At 35.1% G+C, this 14,364-nt stretch overlaps 1 protein-coding gene across 21 annotated transcripts in view; it reads right to left on the bottom strand.

The window, feature by feature from the left end:
* Positions 1–844: 844 nt before the first annotated feature.
* LOC128867859 (glutamate-gated chloride channel) overlaps positions 845–14,364 on the bottom strand; it is a 155,040-nt gene continuing 141,520 nt past the window's right edge. For 8 of the 21 annotated variants that reach the window (XM_054109439.1, XM_054109499.1, XM_054109421.1 and 5 more), the window contains 4 exons: positions 12,564–12,670; positions 4,884–5,008; positions 1,139–1,255; positions 845–936 (listed from right to left, as the gene is read on the bottom strand). In XM_054109439.1, coding sequence (XP_053965414.1) covers positions 927–936; positions 1,139–1,255; positions 4,884–5,008; positions 12,564–12,670 — 359 coding nt within the window. In that variant the 3' untranslated portion in view covers positions 845–926. Of the gene's footprint in view, positions 937–1,134; positions 1,256–4,883; positions 5,009–12,563; positions 12,671–14,364 lie in introns of those variants that run through there. The other 13 variants (XM_054109531.1, XM_054109490.1, XM_054109548.1 and 10 more) reach the window with 5 other exon arrangements.

The raw sequence follows: 14,364 nt of genomic DNA on the forward strand, positions 1-14,364 counted from the left end.
TAAGTTATAAAAAAATCCAAAAAGTCAGAAAACGTGAAATATTTTCTAGTGCCGAAATGTTCTCAAATTGCAATTCTCTCAGTAATTGTTCAAAAGCGATTGCAATATTTCGACCTCTTTTTTGTGAAACAGTCTAATATACAATAAATTCAGCATTCCGCATTCACTTAAAATGTGTTTGACTCTAATTTCAGTAAAGTTATAAAATTTCGAATTAACATTTTTGAGCTTTTAATTTGTGTGCATTTTTTGTTTTTTGTTTTGTTATTTTCATACATCTGTTTTTCTTAAGCGTAACAATCAATAATAACTGTGAATTTGTTGCGACTTAAAAGTGTAAATCTTAAGCGTAAATATGTATGTATGCATAGTACAAACATTGATTTAGCCTACAAATGATGACATTTATTATAAAAATCATAAACCTCTGTCAGTATGTATTAACCGCTAGTTTGTGTGTACATGACATGGCATGTTGTTGTGTGTGAATTTAATGTTTTTAAACTTTTCTTTCTATGAATTTTCTAACTGTTTGCCTCATTCGCACACTCATAACATGTAACCTATTTTAATAATTAATTTAATTATCTATTTTTTGTTTTTATTTAATTGATTTTTTTTTAGTTAATTTTTTTTTTCTTTTTCTTACTTATTTTAAGTTACTTTACTAATTGTATTATTGTTGTTGCTAACGTTCTCGCTGTTACCGATTTTTGCGCACCTTTTTCGACGTTTGTGTTTGTTTGTATGTATTTGTTTGCCTCTTTAAAATTTGATTTTCGCGCGTAATGCTTTTTATTTTATTTATTACTTTATTTCTTTATTGTTTTCTTTTTTGCTTTTGATTTTTGGATTCTACATAGCTGCTTATTCCTAGTTTTCTGCACTGTGTTTTCATAGATTTCAACATCACAATCAGATCGCCTTTAGAAGGTCCTTTAAATTTCCAATTAACGCAGAAGAAGCCAAACCGAAACAAAGCAAATGAATCATCAAATCATGACGTAAACACAAAAACGTTAACGTAAACGTAAAGCAAAGCATAGAGAACATGAAAAAGAATGAATACATTAGCGTTATCTTTAGCAAATTCTTTGTGAAATTCAAAAATTCATTTAATTATAATTTTGGCATTTACTCATCCTCTTCTTCCCTGAAGAGATAAGTGCTCCAGTAGACCAGATTGAATAACGCAAATACTAGCGGGAACGTTATTCGTGATATAACATCGATCCTCTTCGATCTAGAACATTGTCTTTGGTGAGTGATTTTGCAGCAGTTTAAAAAATATATATATACGCAAAAGAATTGATTAGTTGATAAATCGCAGTATATTTGGTGTGAATTTGTGTTTGAACGAAGTGGTAATAGTTAGTTTCAGAAAAAAAAAGAAAACTGTCTTACTAACATAATTTTTGAATTTGAATAAGTTCTCGCTGTTTTTGTTTTTTTTGTTTTAATAATTAGAAAGAAATAAAATTTATTAAAAAAAATATAATTCAATGCACCCTGAATAAATTATCAGTCGCTAGGCTCTACTTTCGTCCATCTTCTATCAGCTGCTCATCTGCTGTTCAGAGAGCGACTCGTATTTTCTGATTTTTTACAGCCTTACTCATTTTTTCACGATATGCAGTATGCAGAGATGAGCTCAATGTCAGACCGTTAGCCGGTTCTCAGCTAGTTTGAAGGGCTTCGCTGATTGGCTGATGGAAGTGGGGTAATGAAAGCGATTTGTTTACGAAACAAATGGAGATTGTATTGGTGATATACTAAAAAAATCAATAGAGCTCCGGTTAATGTTACTTCGTTGTCATTTAAACAACGACTGATTGAACGAGTATGTGAATACGTGTGAAATGAGCGTGCAGAATTCTGCTGTCGACTTCGCGGTGACTTGGCAGCCAAGGATGGTTGGTTTGAGTGGTGATTCATCCAGAATCCAACTAGCGCTTCCGCACCATTTAGTTGCCACATCCTCGTTACCAAATTGTTTAACAGTTATTTACAGCAAGACTATATCCAGTCTGTGTGGTTTAGGAACCTTATTAGGTTGTCGACGTCTAAGCCAGGCAGTTGCTCGAAACTCTCGAACAGCGGTTTGCCCAGGGTTAACATTCATTTCATAGGGTAGGACATTCACAGAGGAAATGGAAGATTGTTTTCTTTTTCTCCGGTTGTTTACAGCTATGATAGTATGTGTTGTGAGGGATGCCCATTTTGGCGGTATGTTCTCCGATAGTCCAGAAGCCAGTTATGATTGCCGTTAGTCTACAGGCGTCCCAGCCAAGGTTACTCTCCCAATTTTGCTTCGGATGGCCAAACCTGGCAATCTGTCATCCATGTAATTTTTTCCCCATCTACATAAATATCAGTAATGGCGTTGTTGGATCCCGCTTGGTGTGCCCAAATGAAACTAGTGGTAATTATCAACCCGCATTACAAAGTGGCCCTTCACAAATATAGCTAACGAAAAGGGATAACACATCAATGACCACAATTTGACCCGTTTGGACCGTTTATTTTTCTTTCTTTATTATTTATTAGGCTATCAACAGTTATACAAATTACCGGACTACGGCAGTGTGTTCCAAGCTGAGATCTACGCAGCAGATTAATAACTACTTCGAACTCTCAAATAAACATTTGCATTGACAGCCAAGCAGCCATCAAAGCAATAGGAGCTGTAATGACAAGCTCACACTGCGTACCACAATGCTGGAACAGGATGGATGAGTTAGGAACTGAGAAACAAGCCACCATCTACTTAATGGACTATGGGATGGACTATGTGAGATCTACCGGATTACTCAGGTTCTACCTAACCTAACCTATGGCTCATTGTCTGACAGAAAGCATATAAAATTTAGAAAAATTCCAACCTCACATTATTTTCCAATATTTATATCAAGAGCTGATAATAGAACAGTCAATCCTAATCAAATTGATACGAATGAAAAGTTTTTAGCACATTTTCATTACCCTCTGAGAATGCGGATACATACTGAAAGCAGCGACATACGCGATTCGCTATACTCCTCTCAGTGAGTTTGACAGAATCAGCTGATTTGCTGACGTTATAATATGACATTGGTTTTCATTTTGTTGTTTTATTGTCATGAACGAATGAATTTATTGTACTACAGCGTTCCCTTTCTTGTTTGCCCAACTGTCGCGTGACAGCCTAAAATGCTCTCATAATTTTCGCAATCTTGTAATCTATCATTTTTGCTCATTCTGCATGAAGAATTACGCTCCCTGAGCGAGATTCTGAGCCTCGCCATCATTAGTGACTTTTTGAATGCTATTTTTTTTTTCTTGATCACACTCATCACTATGTTTTACCTGGGAGATAATCATGGCTGAGTGATTATCAGGTGCTATATTTGTACACACTTTTTGTCTACAAATACATTTTATCTTTCATCTTTCTATTCTCTTTTCTATTACCTTCTTTGTTTACATTAACCTAACCTAACTTTTGATGTTTGCTTAAAATGACTTGGCGTGTTTCAGACTCGCTTCTTAGTTCACTCACATATGTATTTCCTCTACGAACTGTGCTCACTTCTCCACTTCAGTTCGCGCGGTATTGTATTCTATCACACTTGAAAGTTAATAAGAACTGCTGAGAGAGTATAGAAGATTGCGCATCCCACGGTACCGCTGAACTGACAGTGCTCAATAATTATCGAGTTTCAAAACATTTTTTTTTCAAAATTCTTTTCTTTCTCTCCATATTTGTATGTTTCGATTAAGAACGTCATTAAATTGCACTGTTAAATTTATTGGTAAGGAAATAAAAAATTATTTGTATAAACCGAACTTCGTCCCTTTTTTCTTTCAAAAGTTTGCAAGCTTCTCCCCACAGTTCATCTAAAGCTACTTCTCAAAATTACTCTCAAAATGCTCAAATTTAGCAATTTTGAATTGCTGCTATTGTTGTTGTTGTTGTAGCAGTTCACAAAACTATCCAGCATAGTGATGTTATCGGTCTTGGTCGTCTAAATCATCTAACTGTAGGTCAGAAAACAAATACTATCATGCGTCGTGAAGTTATCGGTTCTCGTCGCGTACCTTATCTGATTGTAAGACTAGGACAGTGTGGCTGTTTCAACAGTGTGGATCCAATGTCAAAGAATGTTAGATGCCAGAATAACGAGTCAGCAGAAATTCTTCGCCTACGATATTCGGGCAGAGAGAGCTCAAGTGAGGGGTAAGTGGTAAGCTCTTTGAATGTTAGTAACAGCGCGTTTGCATATCAAGAGGGCTGTGAATGCCTGTGAATGTAACAGCCTGTTTTGTATAGTAAAAGGCCTATTTTTCATCTTTGGCACTCGCTTAGTACCAACTCACGAGCGCAAATCCTTTTACACCAAACAAGTAGCGCAATGTAAGACAGTTGTAGGTTTTTTATTTTTCCGCCGGTCTTACTCATTCACTCCAAATCGATGGTGGGCACTTTGCAATGAGGTGTCTGTAGTTTTTATCGTTTACAAAAACATATTTCGCGATGAACAGCGTGAACTTATTCAAAATCTCATGCAAGCCATAAAAATGCAAAAATTCCATTTATAAATAAGAAATAAAAGAGAAGCTCTTCAAAGTAGAGAGAGAGAAAGAGAGAGCTCAAAGATTCATTGCAAAAACAAACACAAAAAATTGTTTAAATAAAATTTACAAAAATTACCATTCAAGTAAATGAAGAAGCCATTAAAATTTGCAACGCAACACAGATCAAACAGCCAAAAAGGAACTGCAATTGAACTCAACTCAAATCAAATCAAAGGAAAATACACACATACATACGCATATTGGTACATACGTGTATATGTATGTATGTATGTACATATAATTTGATTAGAAATAGTTTGATTATTTACCTTGTAGGAAACTTTGACAGCCATGTCTTACAGCAGTTTGGACGTTTGGGCGCCTGCATATGCACCTCGCACTGGCGCAACTTCTCCAGGGCCATCGGATCGCCGGGATGACGCACTAGCGGCTTCTAAATTTGCATTTTTTTGTGTTGGCGCACATTTTTCACAAAAGAAGAATGCGCACACACATTTGTTTGTCGTGGTTGTTGTCATGTTTTTTTTTTTTGTTTTGATAACGATGATAGAGGAAGGTTTTTTGATATTGATTGTTTTTTTTTTGATTGATTTAGTTTTGAAAAATGTTTAAATTTGTTTCGATAAAATTTTCAAGTTTTATTTATTTTTTTAGTTTGTTTGGTGGTGAAGATTTGAGGTTGTTGATGTCAATCGAAATGACAAAATGAAAAAGTTATGAAACAAAAATAATTGAAATGTTAATATTATTACGGTAATTAATTTTGCATAGCCAATTTGTTAATTTTCTTTTTGTTCAAAATATTAGTTTGAAATGAAAATTTAAATTTGTGAGTAATACTTTTTAAATTAAATTAGGAAGTGGTGTGGCATTAAATACTGGTGTCTTTAGTACAGGTTAGTGGTTTCAAATAAGTTTGACTTAATGTAGCTTTTAAAAAATTAAAAAAGTAGTCTTACAACATAATTAATTTGGTTACATTGAGATTTATATACCTTAACACAATCTTTTTTTTAGAAAATTTTATTAAAGAAATACTTTAGCATTTTTTTTATAAGGAAAGTCAACTTGAGAACAAAAACTTGAAGAAGAGGTTTGACCTAAATCAGTAAAATTTGTATGTACCTTCTGCTCAAATATGAACGAGACGTTATCAATAAAACGGTCCGCGCATGACATATGGCAAAAATAAATTTTTTGTTTTTTGGTAGGACTGTTATAAGCTTACATGGCAAATTTCAGCGTGATATGTCACATAGTTTGTTTTCTGTGCTCCTTTAAACAAGTCCCGCAAATATATTCTTCTTCTTCTTACGCGCTATAACCGCTTAAGCGATTTTGGTCGTGTCTTTCTCGTGCTTACCGACGCCAGTTGGACACACTAAGTGAAGCCAAGTTCTCATTCACCTTCTTTTGTGTTGTCTATTTTGAGCGCAGTCTCATAATTCCACGATTAAAAACGTACTCTTCCAAAAAATGTATCAGCTCTTTTCCACAACCCTCTCTTGAGGCCGGTTTTGTAACATCAAACACATTTTTTGTAATGCTTAAATATGTGATAGCCCCTGTGATTATACGGCAGAAGTGATAGAACCTCCCACCTAAGCAATCGTTAAAGAAGAGTGTGACCTCTCGTTATTTTTATCGGCCAGAACACCTTTCCTATGAACGAATTCTGGCCAAAATGGTCCATCACCTAGTTCCATGTGGGCAGCGTCAAGTAAACTACAAAACCAGAATAGAAAGGACTTACGAGCTCTCACTGGATGCATAAGGAACATGGTAAGCTTTGTTACATTTAAGGCAACTAAGCGCCAGAACCGTAGATATGTTCTGCACCTCTCGCGAAAACAAGACTTGCTTTAAATCCATTGATGATATGGAACAAGAAGTTTGAAACTCAACTCAGCCTCTAACTATAGGCTAGATGCCTCAGTACACTATGGCCAAATAAAAACTAACTAACTGTTGTATGGTAACAGCTGCAGCCATGGTAATGGTTATGGTTGTACGGGCTAGGCTAAGGCCTTTATGCACTGCGACCAAAATGATCTATTGTTAGGGGCGCACAATTACTTAATTATACTTATTTAGTATACCGAGGAATCGAACCAGCTTCTTAGGAGGGAGCAATTGCGGGCCTTCCTCCTCTAGTAGCTACGAGCCCAGTCTCCTGTCTCCTGTGACCTAATGCCTCACAGTTGGTGATTAAGTGTTCCATAGATTCCTCTTCATCCCAGCACAACCTGTATAATCTTGTACTAGATAACCCCATTGTGTTAAAGTGTTTATTACAGGCAAAGTAACCTGAAAGTGCTCCACAGAGTAAACTGACGTCCTTTTTACCTAGGGTTAGAGCAGATTTTGCTCTGTTGGCATTGAAGTTCAAAAAATTTTGGAGTAATTAAGACCGCTTGTGCCATTCCAGAGTTCCCTGATTTTATATTAGTTTGGATCCATTTTTTGGTTGTCTATTTTATATTATTTTGGTTAAAGCCGAAAAATGGGGTTGGTCCAATAAATAGCCTTTCTGCCCCTTTTTTGGCATAAAAGTCTGCCTTCTCGTTTCCTTCTTGTGCCTCATGCCCTGGCACCCTGATTATTAGTGGGCAGTTTGTTGAGTGCATTGTTACACTCTGTTAGGACTTTTGACTTGAATGTGACGCTTTTCAAGACTTTGAGAACCGATCGGCTATCCGAAAGTATTTTAATTTTTACTTTTTCGAACCCTCTTTCGGATATGATTTCCACTGTGTCCATTATGGCGAAGAGCTCCGCATGGAAATTTGAGGTATCTGTACTTAGTATTAGTGATTTGTGTGCTCTAGGCCACACTATTCCTGCTCCTACTCCATGGAGTGTTTTGGAACCATCTGTGTACCCTTTTCCACTTTTCGCTAGACGGGAAGATAACCTTGTATCTCTTTATAAAATTGAGTACAGGTGGTCATTCGCTGCAGCCATAGCTGGGGATGTAAAGGTTCAATACGGAACCTTAGAAACAAGAAGACTTCTTAATTCGGTTCGATCAGAGCTGCAACTGCTCACCCTTGTTAGGAAATCATTTGGAAAGTATATGAGACTTTCTGTGATGGATAAAAGTTCACGTCAAGGCCTGATGGGGTTCAACTTACCGCGATGGCCTTCGCAACCTAAAGTTTATCGAGCAAAAGTTTAGGTCTAAATTATATTGTTTCAGGGATGGTACTAACCGTAGATGACCTCGTAGAGAACCTCCAGAGTAAAACCCCTAAACAAGTTATAGAGAAGTGTGTGCTTGGGTATCACAGGTGCCATGAGTACGACATCTGGTGATGCCCTTAATGCCATTCTGAGCTTGCAACCTCCAGATCTTCAAATTCGAAAGGAAGCAATGAAGACGGCGTACAAGCTCAAGTTAAACGGAGTCTGGGGAAATGAAGTAAGCGCTGGCCACTGGTGCACACTGTTCTCGATGCCGGTGGACAATCGGGTGCCTCTCGTTGGCTTCGGTAGGAAGTATGATGTTTTGATTCCAGATAGAGATCAATGGTTAAGTCCAGAGAACCTATTAATGGGATATCAGCATACTTTCTACACCGACGGATCCAAAACCAGTGATGGAAGCGGATCTGGATGGTACTTAGACGAACACACTAAGTACTCCTATGCCACAGAACAGATGGCCACGGTATTCCTTACGGAAGTCTATGCCATCTTGAATGTGGCGTACTGGCTAATTGAGAAAAAGTGGCGGGGCAACAGTATTGGAATTTGTATTGACAGGCAAGCTGCACTGGAAGCCCTTGCTAACCCAGGCTGCTCTTCGAAGTTATTCGGTGAATGTAAGACAAAACTGAACAGTGTTGCAAAACACAACAAAGTTAGTCTTATTTGGGTGCCTGGACATTATGGTATTACAGGGAACGAGTTAGCTGATAAATTGGCTAATGAAGGCTCTGAAGTATGCCACTAGGCCCTGAACCTTTTCTAGGTGCCAATTCCGCATCGATTCAACAGAATCAAACAGGAAAACAGCGGCCTTTCTCCTAAAACTCAGCAGAAAGGACCTGAGAGTACTGGTGGGTGTAATCACAGGGCACAACGTCTGTGGTCAGCATATGGCTACCACGCGGGTCGTAGACAGCCCGATATGCCTATCCTGTCTTGAGAATGACGACACTGCAGAGCATTTTCTCTGTAGCTGTTCTGCATTTTCCAGAATCAAGATAATGGGTTGCGATACACTGAGTATGGACAAAGTTCATACTCTTCCTCTTCCGGATCTCTTAAAATTCATCAATGAATCCAAGAGATTTGTGGAAGAGTGACCTCAAACTAATTTGTCCGTTTTACCATCCACTTTTTATCTTTCCTATCTCTATTCTTTCTACTGATATCTATCCGGCTGTAGTACAATGGTCTACTGACTGAGTGCTTGGACTTGTCCAACCCCCTACAAATCTGATCTAATCTAACTGTAGATGAAGTAATTCCATTTTTTAACTAATATTTTGGCTGCTACTGCTTTCAACTAATTGCAGATTGTGAGTTACTTTTCAGTATTATTTTGTACGTGAAAATGTTGCGCATATCGTCCCCTTAGTATTAAAATAGCCTATACATTTTTTGATGTTTTGAGAAAATGAATTTCAAACTTTTTGTCGAAAGTAGCTCTCACTCAAATCTCGTTATGTCTGTAAATATTTATTATTTTTTGACTGACGTTTTGACCCACCTTGTGGGACTAGAATTTGACAAAATTTTGACCACATATAAAATCGACGATGAAGAATCCAAAAATTCAAAAAAAAAATAATAGCCTATGAGCACATAGGCTATTGTTATACTAAGGGGACGATATGTTCCAGGATAATTTGGTTTGATGAGGAAATAAAAGTTTCATAAATATAAAATGTACTTTGTAGAACAAAATTTTTGGGAAAAAGTATAGTTTTTCTTCAAAATTTTGGAAAAATATATTCTCTGGTCATTTTTGAAAAACTTGGCTTCAAAGATTTTTTTCTACTTTTTTATATTAAAAGCTGAGGCTCGGCTCAGTAATCCCCGCAAGTTTCTTTTACGGTTTATATTTAAATGAGTGCAGTGAATAAAAGTTAACAGTTGGTATGGTGGACTTTAAACTTGGATATGAAAAAGGAGCTTGAAAAAAATGAAAATTTTCTATAAGTTTTTATACAAAGAGACCAATGAAGGATCGACATTTTTCGGTGGAAAGCAAGCACTTTAAAATTCGAAAACCAAGCCATTCCTTTTTTTAACTAAAAATTGTGTAAAGGTGTATCAATTTCAGGATAAGACGATTGATTGTTACTTAGTTTTATAATGATTTCTTATTTAGATAAAAGATACAAACAAAAAATTGTAAGTATAATAAAAATGGAATAGAAAAAATCTCTATGCGTTTATATCTATCATAGCTAAGTAGGTAAGATATCTTATAAGGTATTTTGCATTTATATATCAAGATGACCCAAGTGGAATAACCCTTTAAATTTGTTCTATGGCAGAAAGAATGAGACACCAATTATTAATTTTTCATTTAATTTGGACATCCAAGTCAAAGTGTAATCCGCCCTCCCCAGCTAGCCTAACTAAATTGTGATTAACTTAGGAAGATCCTAAATTTTCAAAATAGGTTTCCCAGTTAAGTGGAATCAATCAGTAAAATTGGAGTAATAAAGATGATGGCCTCAGTTTTATAAAGTAATGCTCGAATAATTATTCATTTTCTCCGTAGTTCCTAGGTGGAGCAAAGGGCCTCGAAAGGGCTTGAATAATTAAACTCCGGCGACCGTTTGCTCAATGTCTGGTTAATATTGTATTTAACACGAGGTTAGTTAACCAGCTGATGGCTTGAAATGGCAGTTCTCTTTTCATTAAAGTCTGATCATTTAACGTTGGGTGGGTTCAATAATTGTGAGTGCTTTAGAAGATTATTCATAAAATATTATTTGGAATACTCGAAAGCTGCACATCAGATGAGTTTTGTTTAAAATTATTGCGTCTAATTTATAATATGATGTCAATTTGTGCGTGCTAACTGTGATTTCTGTTTGTTTACATTAATAATGTTATTTTAATAAAAAAAATTATTTCACATAAAAAAATTGAATTTAAATATTTAATAATTTAAAAATTATATTTAATAATTTAAAAAATTTATTTGATAATTAAAAAATTTTATTTAATAGTTTCAAAAGTTTATTTAATAATTTCAAAATTTTGTTTAATAATTCCAAAACTTTATTTAATTATTTTTATTTTATAAATTTTTTATTTGAATAAAAAGAACAGCTCTTAAATTTTTCAAACTTTAAGGAAGATTCGTATTATTCTTATCTGAGAACTTGCCTTACAGGAATTCAAAGAGGTGCGCGGCTTCCTGAGGGGTAAATCAAAAAAAATTGGTTTTGCACGATTTGTCTGTTGTTTTTCAATACACTTCTGATTCAACATAAATAAAAATTCATTCGCCTCAAAACTTTTCATTATTTCAAATATATCCTTTAAATTTTTTGGGAAGTTGACGAAGCAAAATTTTATTTGTTATTTTGACTGCAGCATCAGCACTGCATCAACCGCTTTTTTTTTTGTTTTTTCGGAAATATATTCCATCTCTCTATGTGCAGAGATCAGCTTAGACAGAAACCTCCGGAATGAGCGAATTGCTATTCTGAGCGACAATCAGGCGGCATTCAAGGCTCTGTTATCCTGTGAGATTCAGTCGTCACTGGTTTTTGGGTGTATTGAGAAATTAAACTTGCTAGGAATCCACAATGTGTCGCCGGACACAGGGGTTTAACTGAGAACGATGTAGCGAAATAAGATGCAGCCTCTTTGTTAATGGGACCCGAGCTCTTCCTAGGTATGGGACAACACACCAGCAAGGGGAAGCTTAGAAGGGAAGAGCTAAGGCTAAGAGATATTAGCTGGCACCAAATTATGGGGCTACGACAGGCGAAGTCTTTACTGGGTGGTATAATCAAAAGAGGTTTACAAAACTCATAACTCTCTCTAAGGACAAGCTGAGAATGTGCACGGGCATGCACTGACTCTTGCGGTTCCTGCGTCCAGTCCCCGGAGACTCCAGCCCGCCTTCTCCTTGAATGTGACACTATAGCGCGACGAGAGTTGACACTTCTCGGCCAGTTGCAGCCAGTAAAAAGGAAATACGCTTAGCCTATGCCAGCTTTATCTTAAGTTTAAGTATGTATAAGACACTATGTTTAATAAGGGAACTGAGTTTTTATGAGGTACTGTGATGAGTAGAAGGCACAAAAGATCATGCGGTCGAAGCTCGAACTTCATTTTTTTTTTCAATTCAAATTCAACTGCCAATTTTTCCTTCGGTTTGCAGGCAACTGGAAGTTTATCGCCCAATTAATCTCATTAGAATTTAACTGGCAAATGTCCGCTAACCAGAAGTTGAGAATTCATATTTTTAGGCATTCACCGACAGGGTTAGGCATAGTGAACAAAATAATTAATGATATAAGTGGATAGTTAGAACACTGAAAAACTGAATATTAAGTGATGATGCAACCCTCATTTTAACTACCACTAAAAAATTTGAGATAGTGCAGTTTAGTAGTAGTGCGAAATGCCCTACTCTGTTTACCGCTTAAGTTCTGATTGAGCGCTTAAGCAGACATTGAGAAAACGGAAGTGAACGGTAACCCAGAGTTAAAAATTATTATGTACACTTGTACTTACTGAAAGGAGTTCTTGTGAAAGTTTGTGCAAAATTAAAAAAAAAAAATCACTCAAATTCCAAAAATCTTAAAAGTTATTTTTCTGAACAATTAAATGATTAAATGGACTTCAAACTGATTTTAAGTGGATAGACTTAGGATCCAACTAAAACTCTGACGAAGTTAGTAGACGTAAATAACAAAAGCTACGACACTTAAATAAACCGTTAACACTTATAATTAGAAGTTAGTTAGTTAGTTTTTGTTTGATAAGAAAAAGATTTTGACAAATACCATTGCGAATGTTGCATTACTGTCTGTGTCGAGCAGATCTGAAGCAGCATCTAAGCTGGCCTGCTCCAAATCGCGACGTTTCTTTTTCATATTCTCCTTATGCATGTCTGCGGCCCGATCCGTATATGTTGCGTGCGATAAAAAATGTTGGACAAGAATTTATTTGTTCACACAACATTTGTGCGTGTGAGTGGTTCGGTGTATGCGTGTGTGTGTGTGTGTGAGAGTGTGAGAGTAAAAATAAGATGGTGTTTTTGTTTTCGATGAATAGCAGATGTAGCACAGAGCGACAGATTAAAATACAAATACGAGCACGAACGTATTAGTTTGGTTACAAATATAACAACAACAAATGATAATTTAAAAATGTATTGTTAACAGTTAGTTTTTATGCCATATGAGAGTGGCGGCGACAGTGACAGTGATTGGTTTTCCAATTATTCGGAGTTTGTGTGCGAGGTCAGGTGGAATTGAAAAAAAAAACATACACACATGCACAATGAGACGTAAGCGCAAATGAGACATAAAAAATGAAGAGACACACATTTAGCGACATTTACAGCGTTACGAGTTGCAATGTGTGAAGTAAATAAATTTGCAAAAGACGGAATTCAAATAGTGGAAAATTTGTACATTGCAAATATTCAAAAAAAATATATATATATAAATAAATAATAATAATAATAATTAAATGAAAATAAATAAAAAATAAAAAACAAAAAATTCATAAAAAATAAAATTCAATGAAAAAAAAAAATTAAAAAAAATATATAAAAAATTAAAATAAAAATTGAAAATTAATTGCAAACAAAAAAACGAAAATTATGTGTTTGATGTAGTATTGTATGAATATGCATGGAAATGATGAAATATGAAATGAAAGAAGAATAAAAAAAATATTATTGTATTTTTTAAAATATCACATCAGTATTTGAAAATTTTATTTTACAATTCAAAATGCAAATAAAAATAAATATGCCATGAAAATGCAACCATGTATCGAATATGGCAATGTTTTAAAATGCATTTTGTATACATTTTTATTTATTTATTTTTTTTATTATAGTAATTAGTGTGGTGTTAATATTTGTGGTTTATTGTTGTTTTTGTTGCAGTTATTATTAATACGAAAAGCAGGATGAAATAAGAAGATAAAATACTTGTATTAGTAGAATGTCCTCAGTGAAGACTTAGACATTTTTATGGTAATTATAAAAAAATCAATTCACGTGAAAGTCATACAAATGAATATTTATTAGAAACCGATTGCTTTACTTGAAAGTGTTAAAACAATTTAAAAAAAACGTACGATATTTTTTTTGATTGAATTACATTAGAGCGCAAATTATGAATGTATTGTAATAATATATTGAAGACAAAATACGGGTGTAACACTGGACTTGTCCTAATCACTGCTCATCCGATTTCTTCTTTCGTGCTCAAAATTTTAAGCAAACCACTATTTTTTTACAAAACATAGTTCATACTACAACAAGAAACATATAAGGCAAAGTTTCAAACTTTGTATGACATTTTTCCAATTTTTTCAAACTTTCGTCACTTAAACTTTTTAACCAGCATTTTTACAATTTTTCTGGGTATGCAGTTTTAAAGCCCATTGGATTTTAGTATAACAAAGAGGAAGTCTCAAGTATTCTCAAAGTACTGCTGATTTTTGACAATTTTTTTTCGCTGATGTGTCACGCCCGGTTCTTCTATACAAAGTACGCGCTCGATTTGTTTTAAATGGACGAAAAAGCCCAAAGCCTAACACCGATGACAAAAAAAAAATATATGATAA

The sequence above is a fragment of the Anastrepha ludens genome, chromosome 2, assembly GCF_028408465.1.
Source record: "Anastrepha ludens isolate Willacy chromosome 2, idAnaLude1.1, whole genome shotgun sequence".
Classification (NCBI taxonomy): Eukaryota; Metazoa; Arthropoda; class Insecta; order Diptera; family Tephritidae; genus Anastrepha; species Anastrepha ludens.